The sequence below is a fragment of the Calliphora vicina genome, chromosome 4 (genome assembly GCF_958450345.1).
Source record: "Calliphora vicina chromosome 4, idCalVici1.1, whole genome shotgun sequence".
Taxonomy (NCBI): Eukaryota; Metazoa; Arthropoda; class Insecta; order Diptera; family Calliphoridae; genus Calliphora; species Calliphora vicina.
In genome coordinates, this window is record NC_088783.1 from 41711471 (window position 1) to 41727094 (window position 15624).

The following is a 15624-nucleotide window of genomic DNA, read 5'->3' on the forward strand; positions in this document are numbered from 1 at the left end:
TACTTTGTGAAAGCACTTTTATATCAAGAACGTGGAATTTAACTGAATGTTTTAAAAAACTATTTATGGGTGCGAAATTCGAACAATGAAAAAATCAAATACCTAATTTGGGTACCCTTAACTTAAAAGCTTTTGCTAAAAAATATTTGAAAAGAACATATTGTAAAATCGAAATCGGAAGAATTCTAAGATATTAAGGCCCTAATTTTGTAAATCACGTCACAAAGTGATATTTATATGGAAATCAAAAACAAAATTTCAAAAATTTTAAGAATTTGTTTTTGTTTTATATACAAATTCTTAACAGAACAAACGCACCAAAATTCAAGCGTTGATTTGCCTTTCATAATTTGAAAACTTTGTATATAAAACAAAAACAAATTTTTAAAATTTTTGAAATTTTGTTTTTGCTTTCCATATAAATATCACTTTGGTGACGTGATTTACAAAATTAGGTCCTAAATATCTCAGTTTCGAAGAAATTTTTTATATTGTAACTTTTTTTGTAATTTGCTCTTAATTCCAAGTTTATTTAGTAATCCCTTTATATATAGAAATTGCTAAAAGCAGGCAACTCTATTTTTGTTGCACCAACTTTAGCAGTGTGACCAGATCTTTATAAATTAAACCGCGTTAAAAAAATACAAACGTAAAATAACCCTATTTAATAACGAATGGGTCCAAATGTATCAATGAATTGGGATGCTCTTAATATCTCATTGTAAAGGTTGTAAAAGCTATATAATTATTTTTTATTTATTTATTTATTCAATTGTAATATTCAAACAAATATCAAAGATGTAATAAAATGTCAGTTTCAACTTCGGAGGCCCATAACTTTTTTTTCAAAATCATCTTCCTAACCCCTAATTTCAATTATAGAACTAGCAGGAGTAAACTATTATCCTGAAACCATTCGCAATTTGAAATACACCTGCTTGTTTGCTAAATTTAGCAAACCTGCTAAAATGACCACACTATTTTCCTAGATCTGGCAATAATGTAATCGCGTCGTATTTTCTACGATTATAACGGTTTCAAATTTCTCAAGCAAACACACGCGCTATTGAAATTAAATGAATTAAAGAATTAAATAAATTAGTAGATTTCATCAGAAGCTAAACAGAAAACATACATTTTATAACTAATAAAAATTGTTAAAAAAAGTGCGCGCTTCAAATAAAATTAGCTTTTGTTGTGAGAATATGTGAATATCATTGGGCTGGCCATTTTGAAATGAGCTAAATTTTTTTTTGTGAGTTTTCTAAAAGTGGGCATAAATTATGGATTGTACTTTGCACGATTTGGAACGCTTGGAGGAGCAAATATTTTTGTATAAACCTACCCTAAAGGCCAATGAACATAAACAAAATGTAAGTAATTGTCTGCGAAATCAATTGGTTGAGTCTAAAGCTGTTGTCAGGATTCAACGTATGGATGCAGAATGTGAGAGCTTAATGATAAGTCTGAAGCAGAGATTAATGTTATTGCAAGATATTTTAAAGCCCAAGGAAAAAGAAGTACACTTGAAGCGAAACCAAAAAGTATTAAAAGGCAAAGATGAAGTTATAAAATTGAATTTGTCCTCCGATTCCAGTGATGATGAGACGTTAAGTAGTTTAGTGACCAAACATAGAGAAGCAGAATCAGAACTATTAAAAAATGGTAAATTAAAAACAATAGAAATGCAGCACGCTAAAACTTCGGAACCACATGATTCAGAATTACCATTGGCTTTACGTAGAAAACCAAGGGAAAGAAAATTAAGTTACAAAAGTTTTAGTAGCTCAGCCTCAACATCTCATTCGAACAATCGCAGTACAAAGTTTCACAATAAGCAGGAACACACTGTGACCACTTCAGGAGTGACCTTTCAGAGTAATGAAATGTTGGTGGAACAGGAAGAAGTGGATACAACACCCACACTTCATATAAAAATTCCCTCGTTATACAGAGGCAATGTGCATTACATTATTTTAGACAGTTTGAATTTTGCTCGAAAAGTTTTCGATTATCGGGCTAGTGAAGTTAAACAGCAGAATCCATCTATTACCCATACCTCGAAAATATCGAAATCACGTAAGAAACAGGTGAAATCCCTATCCACAACTGTTATAGAACAATTCACACAACAAGAACAGGAGTTAGAACTGTCGCAGCTTATACAAGACGTAATGTCTGAAGCTTGCAATGATGAAACACTACAGGCTACCAGTGCTTTGGAAAATATTAACAACAATCTTATAGACAATTACGATGGCATTGCGAATGAAAATTTATTAACATGCTCACAATCTTCACAAGAATTATCATTTTCACAAAATTCGAATACTATTGTCGATTCGGTCTGCAGTACTAGTGGCAGTAGTAATTTGCAAAAAAAGCCGCGTAAAAATTCCAAACGTTCAAATGAACAACAACAACATCTAAATGAACCTCCAAAAAAACGAGGACGTAAACCAAAAAAGAAAAATGTTTCCGATGATCAGCAATTGCAACCTCAACCACCTACGAAAAGTAATTTGGCTAAATACGTTGAATTTTTTGCTAATGATTGTGAATTAATGCCAGGATCAACAACCCCGGCGGCATCTTCAACCAGGTCTCTACCTTTAGTTTCTTCAACTACCCATAACTTTGAAGTTATTGATCAACTACCACAACAACATCAACAGCATGAGCAACAAAATTCACCTCAGCAGCCCATTACGTACTATATTGATGGCGATTGGGCTAATGGCGGTCCATGTCAATTGGTTGCCACCAACGGTATGACCGTCGATGCCAGACAAATAAATCAAGAGGATATGAATGCACCATTTCAGGATTTTGTAAGTTATATTTACATATGGACATACCTACATATTTTTTTAAAAAATTGTAATAACTATCAGTTGAAAAACTATTTCAAGTATTAGATTTTTGGTGTTTTTATGTTTAATGTAACGTGCCTACCTACCTTTTATTTCTGATAAAATTTTAAACAAACAAGAGAAAAGATATATACATATACCTGTATAATAATCTGGTCTCCATAAAAAGTTAAACGCAACCAAATTCGAAACATGTAAAATAGAATATATTTTTTTAGTTTTTTCTAAAATGGTCTATATTATTTTTACTTACGGAAAAAATGTAACCAAATCTAGTTTATGGGCGCCAGGGAAAAAAATTGAAATAGGGGGTAGGTAGGAAGATTTTGAAAATTAACATATTTTCCGAGTTATGGGCCTCTGAAGTTGGGACGCAAATTTTATCATATGTGATAATTGTTATCGTATCGCAACATTTGTTATATCGTTTGGAATTTTACGAAATAGCTTTAAAATGGCATATAAAACATCCCAAAATTATTAGCATACATATTTGGACCCAATTCCGGATTTTCTATTTTTGATCCGATTTTTTTAATGTACATACCTACAGTGGTTGACAAAACAATGAAAACTAGGGGCATATTTTCCTTAGCGTATGGATACATAACATCGTTTAATATGGTTCTGTATCCTATACCTATCATGGTATATTTTATAATATGAATTGGGCCCATACCTTGCCCTGAAAAACATTCCCATACCATAATATTGCCACCGCCAAACTTTAGTCTTATTTGTGTACTTTGGATCTAATCTTTTTCCCTTTGGTCGTCTTACAAATGTTCTTCCATCACTGCCTCTTAAATTGTATTTGGATTCGTCGAAAAAGAGTAATCCATTTCTGTATCGACCAGTTTAAATGATCCCTGGCAAATTGTAGACGAGCAGAACGGTTCTTTTTAGAAATGAGTGGTTTTTTCACAGGACGATAGCAGCCAAGACCAGCCTCATTTGCCCTGCGACTAACTGTTCGGGTACTTATTTCTAATTTTAGGATATTAACAACTTCTCGAGGAGTTATTTTTGGGAATTTCTTGATCTCTCTCGCTATTAAATTATCTTGTCTAGGAGTAGTCTTACGAGGTATTCCACCTAAATGTTGAGTTTTTACAGAACCGGTCTCACGAAATTTCTTTATAATTTTAGAAACTGCTCATTTATTTATTGAATATTTGTCACAGATACTTTTTTGTTTTAAAACAGCTTTAAAATCGTTAATTATTTTATTTTTTAAGTCTTCATAAATCTTAACTTTAGCCATTTTCGTTAACTTTGAAAAAAAGCAATCATGCTTTTAAAAGAAATTAAATTAAAGAAATTATTAATTTAGTATTCTCACTAAAAAAAAGTCGGTAGGTATTTTATTTAAAAATAAAAACGTCAAGATTAAATCAATCATCGAGATTCTGGCAACTTTGTCACTAACGGGTAGTATTCCCAGCAAACAAGCAAGTGTGATATTAAATTGCAAATGATTTAAAAACAACCCCATTTCTTTAAAACAACATTGTTTGGCAATGAATTTAAATTTTGCCTACATAAAGGGATTTTTTTTGGAAATTTATTTAAAGAAAGTTGAGATTACATATATATCACTAAAAACACAATTTTTCAATAGTTTGACTTTGTGTTTGCTGGGTTATAAAGACAGTTGTTTACTTCTTAATTCTCATTCAGTTTAAACATTTTGTGGTATATGTAATTGAGTTTTCTTTCAAATATTTATAAAAAGGGTGCTCGTCTTTGCATAATACACAATTCTTGCAGAGTTTTACTTAACACTCTGAGTGCAGACGCATTGCAGCATTGGTATTTCTATAAAGCATTAGCAGAACATTCGTTTATTTTCGATGTTTATTGTTAATGTGAATATCTGATGCTCCAGTGGGGTATGGCTTTGCATATCCAGTGCGTAATTTTTGTAAAAATGGGAATGGGGGCTGTTGGAAAAAAGTGAATTGCAGTTGATTAACTAGCGTGTCACTTTATTGGACGCCCTTTATTCTCATATAAAAGATAAATTTCATAAAAATGTAAAATAAAAACATTGGATTTAAATAGGAGGTAAGCCAGATTGCCAATTTAGTCATTTTCCGGCTAGATCTAGCGATTTTATTTTCATTTAGCCATAAAAATGGCTAGATTTGAACTAGCCGGAAGATCTAGTCATTTTATTTTCCTAGCCTTTTTTTTATTTTAAACTTTTCTTTGAAATTTTTTTAAAAATAAATCAATATTTTACATCATATGACAAAGAAACCGGTTTTTTAAAAAAAAAAATCTTATGCAGAGGATTTGATGAGAACAGGCTGCGAAATTGTTTCCAAAGCAAACACATCAGTCATATTCAAAAATCAATTTTGCATTTATTTACTGGATCCGTTTTTGTTTATAAGTGACCAGAAATTTGTTCAATTTATCAAAAATGAACCAATTTTTATTGATATTACAATTGTTTAATCTGCTAAGAAATGTAATATTTTATATACTGGTAAAGTCGGTCTGGTCTCACTAAATAAGAAGACAATATTTATGAATTTGTATTCAGTTATTTTGGGTTTTAGCCATTTTTAATTCTAAATCTAGCCATTTTCTGAGCTGAAGAGTTGGTAAACTTGGTAGTAAATTGAAGCCAGCGTTATCAGCTGGCACTAAATAAACTAAAACAAGTACATAAAAGAGCAAGCTATAATCGGCTGTGCCGAGTCTTTTATACCCTTCACCAAATTATTCTTCAAAATAAAATGTTTAAATATTTTTAGGTAAACAAATTTTTTTCCAAATTTTTTTTTATTTAATTTTTTTTGTTTTTTAATTTTTAGCGAAAAAAACTTTTGGTGAAAAAAAAAATTCGGGCTAAAAAATATTTTTTTTACGATTTTGACCCATTGTAGGTCCAACTTACTATGGTCTTATATACCTCGTTGCAAAGGTCTTTGAAATATCTATCATTAGATAGATATTTCATGACTTAGTAATCCAGATTAGGTCAAAAATCGTCGTTGTCCTATATCTTTTGTTTTAATTTTTCATTTACATATCCTTATATTGTTAATAAAAGCTACTAACTATATAACAAACTACAAATAATAAAAAATTATATATGTAAACTTAAAGTAATGTACATATACATACAGTGGTGGCCACCAATTTAAGACAAATACTTGAATTTTTTTCATCAACTGAATTTTAAATGCGATAGAACCAAAATAAAAGGACCTCTAAGGGTATGAAATTTATTATTAATGTTTCTAGTTTCTGAAAAATGTTTGGAAAAATCGGTAGAACATATATGGACAAAGATATGTGGAAATACGTTGACCCACCTCAGCGAACATCCGCTGTTAATAACATGATATGACCGAAACTAATGGAACTAAAAATACGAAATTTGGTCCGAATATTTTATAATAATAAAAATAAGCTTTGATGAGCAATTGGTGTGCTTCAGATGCACCTTTTTCATATAACGAATCATTGGTACAAAATTCGACATTTTCTATGTTCATTAACTAAGTGAGAATAAATGACAGATATATACTCTTCAAAATGACATATAAGTTTTTAAAAACAAATACGCCATCTATTGTAAATCCCACCAAATTATAATTATGTACATCCTTTAAGTAAATATACATAATTACATATTCTCGCTAAACAAGAAATTTCCATTTTTAGGTAAATTATATTGACAATAGTGGTGACTCGGGTAATAATGTTATTGCCAGGGTTTTGGAAAATAACAACAGCTTGCCCATTTCCATTCCATTGCCCTTAGCAAATCCAGGACTTCAAAATAAAAGTCATCACCCAGCACCACGTCAAATTCAACAGCAATCTACACAAAATTCATTTTTACCTGTTATAAATATACAGATTCCCAACTTACCAAACAATATTATTAGTCCGTCTGCACCACCACCAGCTCATACGCACAGAGATATTCTAGATCTAAGTGTTAAATCAAAGTCTTGCGCTGATATTGGCTCCTCGGAAGCGTTAAATCTCAATCAAATATCCAATAATAACATAGAAACTTGTTGCCTTACTGAAGAGGATCAATGCTTGCCATTGGATTTATCAGCAAAGGGTACCAATGCAAAGGAAAAACAAGCAGAAACTCATAATATTACTATTGATAATCATGATGAGGATTTTATACGACAGCTCATAGAACAGAGTGATTTCGAGTACACAACCGGGCAAATGAAAAAAGGTTGCGAAACGCCAGCTTTAACATACGACAATGATAATAATAAATCTTTTAAGGCAGCTTTGGACATGCCATTACTTGATTTTGATGCAACAGGTTTGTCACAGTTGGTAGAAAATTCTTCAACAGCAAGTAATAAGCAGCCAGACGGCGCAACAGGTGATTGAATTTGAAATTTCAATATAATTTTTAAATAATTTAACATTAATTATACTTTAGATAAAATTATTTACCATGATTCCTCAAATAATAATGAAGATTCCAATTATGTTTCAATGACTGCATCCAGTGACAATAATTTACACTTCTCCGATCAAACGACTACAGAAATTTTCAATAAATTATTAGATATCTGTCCAGATAATCAATTCCTTGATAATATAAGCAATGAGTTCATTTCGAATGATGATTTAAATGAAAGTGTTTTTGATCACTGTAGAGTAGAGAATTCAACAATGTGTGAAATGCAAAATTCAACTAATTCAAAGGTGTAGTAATAATTTTAAAATAATATCTATCTATGTATCAATTTAATAATCTATATATACATTTTACAGCATCAATCAAATGAAGGCCAAACGAACATATGTGATACAACCTCACAGTATGCTAATCAAGATAGAGATAATAGTACTTCCATTGATGAACCCTCATCATCAACCTCCACTTCTATGGCTGTTCAAATAGACAGTTCTAATAAAACTGATACAGATCTCAATATTTCAATGTCTTCTGATATTTCAATTAATTTTAAGTTTACTAGTAATGATGAACAATTGAATTTAAAGGATTCAAAATCCGCAAAAGTTGATCAAATCTGCAACGATAATCAACAAACTGCAGTGGTAGATGAACAAAAAGTAATAGAGGTTGAAAATACTGAAAAAACGTTAAAAAGTAATAAAAATGTTAAAGAGGTAAACTATAAAGATTCTGCTAATGTCGAAAACAATAGTTTACACAAAGATGAAAATGTTGATCAGTGTGTTAAAATCAATGAAGATATAAACGATAAATGTTCTGGTTACCCAAATACTGATTTAGAAAAACTTGAAAACTTTGAAACTGGCAAACAAAAAGTTGTTGCAATTACTAATGTAATTGATAAAGAGGTAAACGATAAATGTTCTGATAACAATAATAAAAACAACAAAGAATCCGAACAACAAATTGAAGTTAAACAAGATAAAGGTTTAGCTAATTTCCAAAACAATAATAAGGATAACTTTGAAATAAATCAATCGAAAGTTATTGAGGTTGAAAACACCGAAACAACATTTAAAAGTGTTAAAACTAAGGAAGATGTAAACGTTAAATGTTTATCTAATCACGTTGAACCTAAATCTAAAACCAAAGATAATGTTGTATTTTCGGTAGCAAAGGTAACTTTAAGCGATGATGATAATCTGTATAGCACCGATAGTGATACCGCAAGTGGGAAATCATATGATGCTGGTGAAGTGAAACCAATGGAAAATGAAGCCGAAAAAAAGGATCTAACAATTAATTCATGCGATATTGCAGCACATAAATGTAATATTGAAAATAAAGCAACAAGTGCATGCCTTAGTATTGAGGATAACGATTCTACTGATGCCATACCTAAAAAACCTAAATTTACAGAAAATCTATTAACGCCTGTAAATATCAGCGAAAATTCTAATGAATCTGTGTCCATACTTACTCAAACTGAAAATTATTTTACTGATGATGTAATAAATTTAAGTGTTTCTTTTGAAAACAATAGCGAACAAACTTTCATGGACAGTGATGCTGAGATGAAAGACCTAATAATTGAAAATAAAGCTAATAGTTCTTGCCACGATATTAAGCATACAAATTCGTTCGATAACATACCTAAATATACAGAAAACGACAACGAAAATTCTAAACATATCGTCATGATACCCAATGAAACTAAAAATACCGAAAGTTGTAGTAACAATGCAATAAATTTAAGTGTTTATTTTAAAAATAATGAAAGAGAAAAAGAAGATTCCAATATTAACAATGAGGATGATGATGTACAATGTAGAGCAGAAATGCTTCCGGATATTGAGAATAAAGTTAAAGCCGATTCTACTGATTCCCTAAAAAATGTTGAATGTACAAAAGGTAATAATTCTTCACATTAATAATGTAGAATTTTTTAGTGTATAAATTATTATTTTTTTTTTTCAGTTGAATCGCCAAAGAATGAGGAAAATTTAACCCTGTTAGAATTGGATTCTAAATTAGAAGGTTCATTAGATTTTGATGAGGATTTTGATGACGCTTTGTCCTTGGCCACTTCTTGTTTTGAGTAAGTTTTATATATTTTTTTTAGTATTAATTGAACCTGCACATAATTTAAATAACTTCTAAATACGAACTATCTATCTTACGCCAGTGGATAAAATAAACACTAGTTCTTATATATATATTTAGTACATTATGAAATGATGAATTTAGTTGACCTTTTTTCTCCTCCTAATGTTGTTTTTTGGTAAGACTAATATGATAAATGGGATAAATTACAGTATTTTATAAGTGAGAAACTCATATGGGCATTTCGTTGTCATCATACGTGACATTTGTAATTTAATTTTTAATTTCAAAAATTAAAAATATGTAGATTAGGTCTATAACCAAATTTGGACCCTAGCACCACGCGATGGCAAATGTTGTGTTATTCAAATTAAATTTTTTCCAAATAAATATGTGTTAGTTTTAATATAACGTGCAAAACATTGTGAAAACAAAATAAAAAATGATGAGAGTAAATGCGTTATTTGACGTTGTAGGGGTAAATATTGAAATCTCTCCCTAATAATTGTACCTGGTTGGTTCTACCATGATTCATTTCAAAAAAATTAAAAAAATGTATACAATAACTAAAAAACCAATAGAAAAATATATTATCGGTTTCAGATAACAAGGTGATAACAGCTAAAAGAAAGCGGTCAAAAAAATATAAATATAGTAAGCAAAGTATAACAAGTAGTCCAACTCTTTGACAGCAGTACCTAACTATAAGCATGTATTAGTGAAAAGGTACCTAACTCTATACATGTGTTAGTAACAAATGTGTTGGTACCTTTTAAATTTTATCCAGGCAACAGAGTTCTATAAAAATGTTTTAAATTTTAATTTGTATGAATTTTCAATACCAAAAATTGGAACTCTGTCCTATAATTTAAATTCTACAATAACAAAAAATTACATGTCAGAAATTCCAAAAATATTTTTTCTTGATTTGTGCAAAATAGAAACGTTTTAACAAAGAAAATGTGCAAAAAGTGTTTTAAAAAAATAAAGAATAACATGTGTTAGTGTAATAATGTGTAAAAAAACGTTATTTTTATCAAAATTTAAAAGTTAAAATTTCAAGACATTTCATTGGTTAACATTTCTCTGAACTCACACGGTACCCATATATGTGAGAGAGTAATTTTAAAAAATTGAGAGTCGGACTACTTGGTATACTTTGATAGTAAGTTTAAACTGTTATAATTTCAGTCGTGGTTGACATATCTCAGAAACTATTTAAAGAAATCGGTCCATAAATCTCTACGGAATTATGAACGAATAAAATTTCTTCCAAAAAAAATATTTTTACTTCAAAGCGAAATTTCAAAATTTTTCGTATATACACATTCTGGATCGCTGTAGATATCGGAGTCGATATAGCAATGTCCTTCTAACTTTCATATATGATTGATACATTTATTAATCAATCATAGACCTAATCCACAAATTGCTAAAATAGAAAACCCGCGACAACCTCTATTTATTCGACAATTTTTTTTTTAACAAACCTTTTTTTTCACCAAAACTATTTTAATAAAAAAAATTTTTTTACCAAAATTTTTTTTTCAAAATTTTTTCACCAAAACTTTTTTTTAATAATTTTTTTTTTTTTTTACAAAATTTCACCAACATTTTTTTCCACCAACATTATACATATATAAAATTCGGCATATCCGAATAAAGCATATCAGTAATTTTTTTAACAACTTATTCATAAAGAAATTGTTTTACTAAACATTTTTTTCAATAAAATTTTTTTTCTTATTAACAATTTTTACCAATAATGTGCTAAGTTAGTTAGCCAAACGAATTTTTACCAACATTTTTTTTTTTTTTGTTTACCTAAAATGTTTTAAAGTTCGCCAAACGATGACCGCTTTGGGGATTCAGTTGTTGACGTTGATACTACTAAAACAGCAAGTACACCACCACCAACACCAGCACCACCACAAGATGTTATTCCCAATCCTCCGCTAAATAAGGACTTAAAGAATTTTAAAATACCAAAACTAAATACTTCAACAGCTACAACTTTAAAAATAACCGAAAAGGAAAAAATAACCGAAATAAAAAACATAGATAAACTAAATACTTCAGCTGCTACAAGTTCAAAAATAGCCGAAATGGAACCAGACATAAAAAAGTTAGATACTACCGCAAACGCAACAAAACCTATGCCAAAGATACAGCTACTCACAAATTTTGAAAACATAACAAGAACAGTTAAAAACGATTTTGTAGTTCACTCTAAAGAAAATTCGGTAGAAGTATTATTAGTAACAGATGAAATACCAGCTATAGTTCATATAATTTCTAAAGTCTTTGGTATCACTTGTTTACCATATTTAGTTGACAAATGTTTTGCCATCACACACTGTCAATTATCGCATCAGCTCAACGATGTCGATACCGTTTATGAATATTTAAACACTTCAGACAAAATCACTGTCAATTTGGCCTATCATGTTCTATATAATCATGCGAAATTATATAAAGTATATTTCAAAGTATTTTGTACTTATTACGCCTCTAAAAATGAACGCATAAAACTGCTGAATATGGTCAATGATTGTGAACGTTATCCGGAATATGCGGAATTTATTATTTTCATCTATGAGTCGCTGGTTAAATGTGGTTTGAGTCGTGTTAATGCCTGCCGTCTAATATTGAAACGCATACGTGAAATAACCACTGCATCAACAATTGTGGAAGCGCTGGTCGCCATTATAATGAAATCTGATTGGACCATGTTTACGGATTTCATTGAGAAGTATACCCAAGAAATGTATAAATTTAATTTTCGTATTGGCATTTTGGAGCAAATGGCACCAGCAGTGTTAAATAGCAAGGGGCCTCACCTAAAGCAGGTCTTTGGAAAGTGTGTTCAAACATTGCACTGTGACGACACTGGTCTTTTGCTGCATTCTCCTAGTCTAATACAATGTGTGGCCCTGTTGACCACCAATACGTAATAAAGTAACTCGCCGAAAAATGAGTCGTAATGACTTTAAACATTTTTACTTTCTAAATTTTAAATAATTTTTTTATGCAATTAAGACGACCAGAGGTGAATAAACGACGACGGTATGTTTGAATTTATATATTTTATCAATATTTGAAGAATTCTTTTATTTTCTTTTGTTTTTTATTACAGAATTACCTTATGGAAAGGTATTTATTTATATAATTTTTTTTTAATTTGTTATTTTACAATTTTTTATATAGTTTTTATTGATTTATTTTAAATCCAATTTATTAATTATAACACTAGTTTGTCCACATGAATTATTTTCCTTTCTATGTCGAGTGTGTTTATTATTCAATTAATTATGCATATTCCAAATAAAATCTTCTTACATATTACTTAACTTGAATAACATACAGGTCATGCTGTTAAAAGCTGGCCTGGCCTTATAAAACAATGTTTGATTTAAAAAATTCAAATAAATGTTTAATAAAATTTAAATAAAACTTTTTATGATAAAATTATACTCATAAATTGGGAACTAATTGCCTTACTAATTTGTCATACTTGTTTTAAAATAAATTAGTTTTTGTTGTTTAAAATTGTCTAAATGAAGTTTTAATATACTGAAACCATTGCTGATGATTCTACTACAACAAATAAATTGAAATGATAGTGGATCCATTATTTTCGTTCTCTGATTTTTACAAAAATTGTGTGGCTCATTTAGTGACTCAGTTTTTTTGTTGGATAGCCGTTGCTATTTTGTTACTGCTGATACAGCGACGATGCATTGAACCAATTAAAGAATCAATCGTCTCTTTTGAAATATTTTGTATTTCCCTTATAACCGGTTCTGATAAAGCTTCCATTGTGGTATAATTTTGTGTCCGTATTTTTCGATCTACAATTTCATATAGGTTTTCTATGGGACGATTGGGCAGGCCACTACAAAACGCGTACCTCATTGGATTATAACCACTCGGTTACCAGCATAGAGGTGTTTGGGTTTGGATGGATCTACATACATATATCCGCTTCCAGTCATAGTATCGTTTATAATATCAATTGGACCCATATCTTGTCCTGAAAAAAAATAAAAAAAAACTCTGAAAAGTTTATGAAACAAAGTTTCATGCAACTTGTTTAATATTTTGGCCTTTTTAGGCTTTGTATTACAAATAAATGAAATAAAAATTAAAAATTAAATTAATAAGCTTTTGATAAAATAAAGATTGCATTACGAATAAAGCGTTTAGTATTCGTTTATACAAACAATTATAGGTACGGTAACTTTTAAAAGCTTTTATTCAGTAGCTAAAATATCCTAATGTGTTCTCAATATTTTTCATTTTATACATTTAAATACTTCTATATATAACTATGTGTGTATTCATGTTTAGCTAGATAATTTTATTTGTTTAACTAAGACGCAATATCGAGGAAATGTGTTATAGTTTTTTTTATTCGAGAACACACACAAAATAGAAAGAAACAGATTTTTGTGTTTAGTGTTAATAAAATTAAATTATTTCATAATTATTGTCCCCTCTGATTAATACAAAAAGCAAACCCGTTTGATAAGCAAATTGTTTGTCATGTCTGAGAACTCAAAAGATTAATGACACCCGTGCCGAAGGTAGATAAGTCCCCTTGGTAGCCATGCGTATGCATATATTTCTATTATAACACAGCTACTACTCACATACTATGTGAAGATAAATTTGGCAATTCTTAGAAATAAATAAACAAATTATTGTTGTGTTTGTGATAATATGTATACAGTTTGTTTATTTTTTTTAATAATATGTATTTTTATCACTTTGTTGTTGCTTACAGTTTGAACAATTATAAAAAAAAATAACAAAAAATGGGTTATTGAATATAAAAAAAAAATATTTTTTTGTGATTTTTTTTCAAATAATAATGTATAATTTCTTCTTTTCCTTTTAATATAATATAAAAAAATATTTGAGTCCAAAAATACTTAAAAACAAATTAAGATAAAAAATTGTTGCACATTAAAATTATGGGATTTGTGAAAACGGAAAATATTTCAATATTACAATTTACATTTTATTTTTGGTTTATGGCAAAGCTAGCGAGACTAGATTAATTCTCCATTTTCATTGACCTTAATAACTTTAACACTATCACTGTTTTCGGCTAAAACTTCATCAAATGTCTTGCCTTTGGTGTTGGCAAACCATCCAAGATTGTCAATGATTAAATGATTGACCGAACAACCATCACACTGCAATATCACCACTCCACTTGTGTAGGCCGCCTCAGAAACTTGTTTGACATTACGTGTGTTGCAGAGCTTACAGCGGTAAACAATGTCAACTTTGCGTGACATGCGACGAACATTTCTCAGTGTAGTTGGTGATATGGAACCCGTAGATGTTTTGGCGGGGAATTTCTTTCCCGTAAAGATGGTGGCATCTAGTATTGATTTTGGTATGATCAATGGTTCCTTAGGTCTATTCTCCGACTTGTTGTTTGTACCATTTGGATTGAGAGGTGCTGCATTGGTGGCATTGTCCACTGGCTGTGTTATATTAATGAGCGCGTTTTGCCCATTTTGTCGGAGATAGTTGAGGGTACGCGATGTGAAGATGTTACGCAACGTATTCATGGCTATTTTTTACTATTTACAAAAATCATTACGATTTTCTTTTAGGTTTCTTCTATTAATTATATACAAATATTTTTTATATTGTTTTTTATGATAAAACAATTAACTTTTATTTATGTTTCTTGTTAACCACTTTCTTCTTTCGCCAATCAAATACAAAACGACACAGAATTGGTGATGAAGGTAGAAGTTGATCCAGAACGGAAAAAATCTATCAGCTGTTGATAAAAAACTAAGGTTGCCATATTTCTATACCGTTACCGAAATAACTGCAAATACCGTTACAGATATAATACCGTTATCGCTATGAACCAACAAATACTTTTTCTCCACTTTTTTTCACCAAAAATATGTTTTCAAAGTGTATATTATATATAAGTTTGTAATTTCTACATTTTTCATTTCCGACCCTATAAAGTATATATATTCTGGATCCTTACAGATAGCGGAGTCGATTAAGTCATGTCCGTCTGTCTGTTGAAATCAACTTTCCGAAGCCCCCAAATAACTTACATACACAATTCATACATCAATATCTCCGGAATTCGTCCGGCTCGGTTGCTGTTGGCTGAGATCCACAAATGGCTGAGATATAAGGAAAAAACCAGGACAAACTCGATTTTTTACCTATTTTTTGACCTAT

At 30.0% G+C, this 15624-nt stretch overlaps 2 protein-coding genes and 1 non-coding gene across 3 annotated transcripts; 2 read left to right on the forward strand and 1 right to left on the reverse strand.

Annotated features, from left to right (window-relative positions):
- The first annotated feature begins 1177 nt into the window (after nucleotides 1-1177).
- Nucleotides 1178-12843, forward strand: LOC135958367 (putative uncharacterized protein DDB_G0282133). Its single transcript, XM_065509271.1, has 7 exons — nucleotides 1178-2831; nucleotides 6555-7248; nucleotides 7309-7577; nucleotides 7647-9204; nucleotides 9271-9391; nucleotides 11237-12462; nucleotides 12533-12843. The coding sequence occupies exons 1-6, from the start codon at nucleotides 1284-1286 to the stop codon at nucleotides 12348-12350; spliced, it is 5304 nt and encodes a 1767-aa protein (XP_065365343.1). The 5' UTR covers nucleotides 1178-1283; the 3' UTR covers nucleotides 12351-12462; nucleotides 12533-12843.
- On the forward strand, nucleotides 4603-4876 carry LOC135959337 (U11 spliceosomal RNA). The gene has a single exon (XR_010576541.1). It is a non-coding gene; the product is annotated as a U11 spliceosomal RNA (small nuclear RNA).
- A 1253-nt stretch (nucleotides 12844-14096) lies between the features above and the next one.
- Nucleotides 14097-15158, reverse strand: LOC135956479 (uncharacterized). The gene has a single exon (XM_065506994.1). It carries the CDS (start codon nucleotides 14979-14981, stop codon nucleotides 14451-14453), a length of 531 nt encoding a protein of 176 aa, XP_065363066.1. The 5' UTR covers nucleotides 14982-15158; the 3' UTR covers nucleotides 14097-14450.
- Nucleotides 15159-15624: the final 466 nt, after the last annotated feature.

Coding starts and splice junctions, on each gene's coding strand:
- LOC135958367 (XM_065509271.1), top strand. CDS start 1,284: ATGGATTGTACTTTGCACGATTTGGAACGCTTGGAGGAGCAAATATTT. Junction 7,578..7,646: donor AAAATTCAACTAATTCAAAG/GTGTAGTAATAA, acceptor TACATTTTACAG/CATCAATCAAATGAAGGCCA. Junction 9,392..11,236: donor TTGGCCACTTCTTGTTTTGA/GTAAGTTTTATA, acceptor AATGTTTTAAAG/TTCGCCAAACGATGACCGCT.
- LOC135956479 (XM_065506994.1), bottom strand. CDS start 14,981: ATGAATACGTTGCGTAACATCTTCACATCGCGTACCCTCAACTATCTC.